The sequence below is a fragment of the Trachymyrmex cornetzi genome, unplaced genomic scaffold, assembly GCF_001594075.2.
Source record: "Trachymyrmex cornetzi isolate Tcor2-1 unplaced genomic scaffold, Tcor1.1 scaffold37, whole genome shotgun sequence".
Classification (NCBI taxonomy): Eukaryota; Metazoa; Arthropoda; class Insecta; order Hymenoptera; family Formicidae; genus Trachymyrmex; species Trachymyrmex cornetzi.
The window spans coordinates 302,935-309,200 of NW_017298429.1; the positions used below are offsets into that span (position 1 = coordinate 302,935).

At 39.2% G+C, this 6,266-nt stretch overlaps 2 protein-coding genes across 5 annotated transcripts in view; one reads left to right on the plus strand and one right to left on the minus strand.

Annotated features, from left to right (window-relative positions):
• On the plus strand, positions 1–1,998 carry LOC108763599 (uncharacterized). 2 transcript variants are annotated; one of them, XM_018511364.1, is made up of 5 exons: positions 1–264; positions 523–706; positions 783–817; positions 876–1,221; positions 1,409–1,998. In XM_018511364.1, exons 1-5 carry the CDS (start codon positions 105–107, stop codon positions 1,833–1,835), a joined length of 1,152 nt encoding a protein of 383 aa, XP_018366866.1. In that variant the 5' UTR covers positions 1–104; the 3' UTR covers positions 1,836–1,998. The 2 variants fall into 2 exon arrangements, with proteins under 2 accessions (XP_018366866.1, XP_018366867.1); XM_018511365.1 differs by having other exon boundaries at positions 152–212.
• The window catches only part of Mob2 (MOB kinase activator 2), a 29,697-nt gene continuing 25,415 nt past the window's right edge, over positions 1,985–6,266 (minus strand). For 2 of the 3 annotated variants that reach the window (XM_018511368.1, XM_018511366.1), the window contains exons 2-5: positions 3,797–4,051; positions 3,575–3,699; positions 3,163–3,390; positions 1,985–2,640 (exon numbers count right to left, since the gene is read on the minus strand). In XM_018511368.1, the coding sequence (XP_018366870.1) occupies positions 2,561–2,640; positions 3,163–3,390; positions 3,575–3,699; positions 3,797–4,051 (688 nt within the window). In that variant the 3' untranslated portion in view covers positions 1,985–2,560. Of the gene's footprint in view, positions 2,641–3,162; positions 3,391–3,574; positions 3,700–3,796; positions 4,052–6,224; positions 6,253–6,266 lie in introns of those variants that run through there. The other variant, XM_018511369.1, reaches the window with a different exon arrangement.

Genomic DNA, 6,266 nt, shown 5'->3' on the forward strand with positions numbered 1-6,266 from the left:
ATCGTTTTTGTTCCAAGTTTATGTTGCAGTTTGGTTTACGTTATATTTGACATTGATGTTATTTTAATTTTTTATGTGTTTGACCGTAAGGGAATGCGTTTAACATGGTTACCGGAGAGGACTGTTCCTGCGCTGACACGACGGAACCTTCCAATTTAACGTCCTTGCGTTCGGATGACGCTACCTCGGCCATAAATTCCGACGTAAATGCGGTCTGCACCGAAACGGTCGATAAGAGAACCGACACTGTTGAAGAACCCAAAGGCATATTGCCACATTTCTGCGAAAGCAAACTATATGTATTATACAAAGCGTCCCAAAATCACACCAAATATTTTTTTGACAGCAGATTCTTTAGTCAAATAGTCAATTTTTTTTATCAAAAATGTCAATACATAGAGGGAAGTCTATTAATACCTTGGACAGGTCTAAATTAGTACATTGTTTCAATTCATCTTGCACTAAGTCTATTTTATTTATTTTTATTTTTGTTAAATCATCCTATATACATTTTGTATGCAGAAATGGACTGCAAGTGTTCCGATGCATCGCTGATTGCAACTTACTGCGTAGCTGCACCAGCTGATATCCCGTCCACGATTCCAGGAAGACCGGATCGACAGTCACTTCGGAAAAAATCGAGGAGCCAGCCACCTGCAATGCAACTTAAATCGAGTTTCCCGTGCCTTTGTCACAGCCATAAAATGTAACATCCGTCCGTCGCATCTATGTATCTTATCTTGTTAGTCGATCTATTTCTTAAAGCAGATTTATCGTTCCAGCAATGGCTACGTTCTGCCTGTGAAACTCAAGGAAGGTACATAGAGACGCCGTCAAGATGTACCGAAAATAGTAATGATAGTTGCATTTTTTAGATAAATCGAAATCGCGTCCATTCTGGAGCCGCTTAGGCTGGAAACGGCCGAGAAACGGCAAAAGAGACAAGATGTATGAGATAAAGCTAAAGCAAGTACAGTGTCCCCATTATGCCAAGATGCGTGTAAACGGCGCGTCAAAACAGCACATCGACGTGCTGCAGCCACCTCACGAATTTCAACCTTTTATCTCCCACAAAGAACTATCGGAAGGGATACCGAGTAAGAATGCCAAGTATGACACTGTCAAGTCGAAACCACCTAAATATCCAACGAAAACGAAACTCAAGAGAGAAGAAATAGCGGAAAAGATCGAGATCTATTATTTTGATCACGGAAACTCCGCGTAGGTATTAACCATTCGATGCGAATATTTCTTGAAGAACATAAAGGATGTTCTCCAATTTGCTTCAATTTGCGCTCTCTCGCAACAATTCGTCTTAATATTTAGAGTAATTTAAATTTTTGAATCCATTATAGCTAAAAGATCAAAGAAATGATAATCAATCACTCGGATGTAATATTTTTCGCAGATATTATCGAACAACCGATTGTCATCCTGTACTAATCACGGATAAATGTGCCGAAAAGACCGATCAGGCGGCAACTCGTTTTTGGGCGGAGATCTTTGGCACAATTCACATCGGTATCGCCTTTATCACAGCCTTTATTCTGCAACTTCTACGCTTCGTGCTCTACAGCGTGATCCGGCCGTTGACAGTGGGGATACTTCAATTAATAGCGGATTACTTTGTAAAACCACTGCTGTCTATTCTGTTTAACGCTCTCGTGCAACCGGTATTGATCTTGCTTTACAATATTGCGACGTCATTGAGGGATCTCTGCGAACCGATAGCCGAGGCGATGGGTTTATTCCTGAGGGAGATCGCAAATGTCTGCGCTGCAATCAGGATTGTGGAGGTGAAGCACGTTCACGCGCCAACCACTGCTTGCACTTGAGCTCTCACGAGCGAAAATTCGAGACTCTTAAAAATTGAGTTTTAGTAACTTAACTAAAGACTCGAAGGATTTTCGTGAATCACAGACCCACTTCCGAGGGAAATTTGCATTCCTGTGTGACGCACTTTCAATTCATGATCAACAACACATGCCTTAACACCAGGTATATATTTGGTATTATTTTAACTTTACAATATTATTGTATCATTTTTTACAGAACAAATTATCTCTTATAGCAACTAGCTTTGTCAATAATAATCAATGTTCGTTCTTTGTCACTCTTGCGCATTCTCTCGTTCGCTCTCGCTCTCTTTCATCTTCTTTCTTTCGTTCTTTCTCTCTCTCTTTACCCTCCTCATGTATCTTACCATTTAATAAATTATGTACAATCTCACAAACAACAAACAGAGGAACCTAATTACATCATGTAGTTGTTCACACTTTGCTATGTACAGGTACTACTGGTATATTTTTTTTTGTTTTTACAGAATCACTGCTTTCTCTCATTCTCTCTCGCACTCTTTCATTCTCTTTCACTCTTTCGTACTTCTTTTCATTCTTACCAGCCGATCGTATCGCAATAAACGTTATTTTTCGCATGTAATCTACAAAAAGAAAAAAAGGAGACAAAAAAGAAATCGAATGAACGAACGTATCGTCATCTATCGTCACCTAGTCTCAGGAACTGCAACCTCTGCTCGTTCGCTATGACGCATCGCAGCGATCTAGGTGGTACTGCTAGTGTTCGTAGTGGTCGGAGTCTCCTGGATGGCTAAGGTCTGCGAAGGCGCGGATGTCGAGTCACCTGCAAGCAAACAACCAAAGGAGGGATCAATAGCATAGAATCGAGCATGTATCTCTCCGGGCCATATAACGCAGTCGACTAAACATACACTTAATGCGCCGTAATTGGGTTCGTCCCTTAATCGTGCAATTGATCCGTAATTAACAAGGGAGTCTTCTCCCTGCAAGTTTGTGTATTGACGTCGAACTCTACCGTTGTCGATAACGAATACCGCAGAAATATCAAAAGCACTTCCATACATAGCTTCTATTCCTTTTATAAATAAATATTCTCTAGCTTAATCTGAGCCTCGATTTAATTCAATCGTGCTTGTTTCGATGAAAAATTATAGTAACGAGAAGAGTTATAGTACGTTCCCTAAGACACGATTTATTGATCGTCAAGAAAAAAAAGTCCACTGTTCAAAACGCGCAATCCAGTCTCGGATCTCTTGCCGGCATTGCGTAATCGGCATCGATCAATACCGCATCGGTGGTAACAACGGTCGCAACGATGGTCGCGGTGATAGCGTATAAAACTTACCCAAGAGGGCGGCCTCTAAGTCCCCCAGGATCTCCGTCTCCTTGGGGTCTATAAGGTTGAAGCGTTGATTAAGGAGCGTGAGGTGGGCGAATACACAATTGAGGTGAGCGTGTAACCCCAAAAGCGCCACCTCCCTGAAGTGGCAGTGGTAGATGTGTGCCACTACGTGGTACAGTAGCCGCAGGATCTTACGCACTATCGACTCGAACGAGCTCGGGAACTCGTTTGCTGAAAAACAGTGGAAATTAATATCGTCGCAAACATTGATTGCTCTCGGACTACGATTATGTAACGGTAACTACGAATGAAGTCAATAATTATTAAAATGAAGGTATGTAATGTTTATTAATTATATTGAAATATACTCCAGACATTACGAATTAAATATATAGCGTTAAAGAGAACAACTTACCATATTTTGTAGGGAATATAGTTTCATCGCTAACGGTGCGTTGCGTAAATGTCATAACATAGTCTATGTACTGTGGCGCCGCAACCCTCGTTTTCTTTCCCTTTTCGTCGAACCATAGATACGTTCTGAAACGACAAATCATTTGTCACAAATCGATCGATTGCTTTCGATTCGTGGTAACTTCTGTGAAGTTTGAAACGCCTCGGGCAAGGAGATACATACCTTAAACCGGGACCGGTCATGTCGGGACAGCCCGTCATAGTGCAAAACTCGGATATTGTGCCATAGACGAGATTAATATGGTCGAACAATGCGAGGGTGTGCGACGCCAGCCATTCGTTGTAGTCCAGACCGGGCGGTAGGTCCACGAGCATCCTCAGGTCCAGCTCCGGTAGCTGCCTTTCGAGGGCAGCCTCCTCCAGGTACAATTTCGGATCCTCCGTGGTTCCCGCATCCTTCTCCTTTCGTCTGGCCTTTCTGCAAAACGAGAAAACAGTCGTATGGTCAGCGAGACAAACCTCGGAAAGTTCTTTCAGTACGCTTAAGCCAATCAAGCAGAACCATGGGTGTCGCGTGTAAGAGGCGTAAATATGTACATGTAACACAACACAGCCTGTGTGTAAATGAGATTAATGGGCACGCTGTCCGAAACCAAATTGGAGGAAATCGATTTTTCTTTATAGAATTTTATTACTATAAAATCGAAGAGTCCATAATTAACTAAATTTGATTTTGAACAGCTTATACAGTGATAATAGAATACTTGCAAAAGAGACGAGAGAGAATCGGTTTTTTTTTTATTATAGAATTGATAACTATACAGAGAAAATGACTTAAGATTAAAATAACGAAAATGTGCCAATCCTAAATATAAAGAATAATGTTATAGATAATATCGAATACGTCGTGTCGTTTAAAGCAAATCCCCAGGAAAATCAACAGAACATTTTTACAATGCATTATTATTGTCGTTTCACAGGCACGCTAATTTGTGGTCCCCAGATTGACCGGAACAGATTGGACAGAGCGTTTTGTCTTTAATCGACTGACGCGAATTCATTAATCAAATCGGCGAATTATCGGATTTGCACGATTACCCTCGACGCTTCCCGAGTCTATTCAATTTGTCTTCAATTTATCAGCGAAGCCGAACGTTGTATTTCTCACATCACGTCCTCAAGAACGAATCGAACTCATTTGTATAAATAAGACAATAGAGAACATTTCTAACGTTCGCTTAATTAGAAATCTTTTAATAGAAAGTCACAAAATAATGTGGCTCAGTTGAAAAATCGAAAATAATTATAAAAATCGATTGTTGCAATGCGCTATTATTGTATGCAAAATAGAAATTTTACTTCGCTTTTGCCAGTAAATAACAATAATATTATAATATAAAGCGCTATATTTTACATATTAATAAATATATAGGATGTTCCACTGTCTATAAGAATTTAATCAAATCTTATTACAAAATATTTTTTTTCTTTAAAATAGCAAGAATTTTCAGATAAAATTAATTAAAATTAAGTATACTGTTATTAAATCTTCTGAATATCACGTACATTTTTAATAATGAAGTCAAAAGATTAAAAGTTAAGACATTGATTAATTAAACTTTCGCAAAAGGAAAGATTACTTCAAATAATTTATTATCGGAACTGTGTATTCATATAAGAGACTTCCTGTATATTTAATACAAAAAAATCTATACTCAATAAATTTGATAAAAAATAATTATTAATATATATACATATACATATGGAAAATTACAAGATAATAAATATAGTAAAAATCTTATTACTACGCTGGTGCAAAAGATTTGATGTATTTGTCAAATAAAGTTAAAACCAAAATTATACAATTTCGTAGCATTTTTATATTAACTAAAATAGTCATCACTGCTTCTTCTAGAAAATAAATTTTCAACTGCTTTTTCGAAAAACTCAGATATAGGTGTTATTTTACTTAAAAAATAAAAGGACGACAAATGTTTTGCACCAATGTAATAATAAATATCAAGAAAAAGTAAACGATAGTTCTAATTAACGTGTATCGCACGCAACTAACACAGAGTGTCCTTGTTTGCACGTGAGGACTAAACATAACAACTGATTTTCGGCTCGAGCTTGCTCAGTACGCAGCAGCTGCGTCGCACATTCAGCTTCCTGCCAGTGAAAAATGCAATTACATGCAATAACGATAGCAGCGATATTCAGCCACGTCTACACGATCCAAAGCGCGCACAAATCTCTCTCTAGAAAGCACACATGCTCCTGGAAAGAAGCTGCATCTCCGCATAGAAAGAAAAACGCTGACGTAAGTCAGCCTAGATATACAAATTCATCATCGTCCATGATGTATGTCTCTAATCGCGTACAACACAGTCATCTCGTACAATAATACTCGCGTCTATGACGCTATCGATGCCTTATCAAGCATAGAGTACGACAATTTATTACGGACACTCGATTCTTCCCAATATATCCGTATATCTCGCATAGAGAAGATGCGCTTTAATTACACCGGGCTAATTCCACGTTACGGCACGCACATATGCACATATCTATACGATATCGATATCGTTTGTGGGTTGCGGGAGGAAAAAAGGGAACGGCGGAGTCTAGGGCGGAAGGGATAGGAAACTCACGCAACTAGCTCGCCGAAGAGCCTGATCTTCCTGTGGCAGGTG

Bases quoted from the DNA above. Each gene is read 5' to 3' on its own strand.
- LOC108763599 (XM_018511364.1), top strand. From the start codon at position 105: ATGGTTACCGGAGAGGACTGTTCCTGCGCTGACACGACGGAACCTTCC. The intron at 265-522 runs GCATATTGCCAC...TTTTGTATGCAG, and splicing joins CACTGTTGAAGAACCCAAAG to AAATGGACTGCAAGTGTTCC. The intron at 1,222-1,408 runs GTAGGTATTAAC...TATTTTTCGCAG, and splicing joins TTTGATCACGGAAACTCCGC to ATATTATCGAACAACCGATT.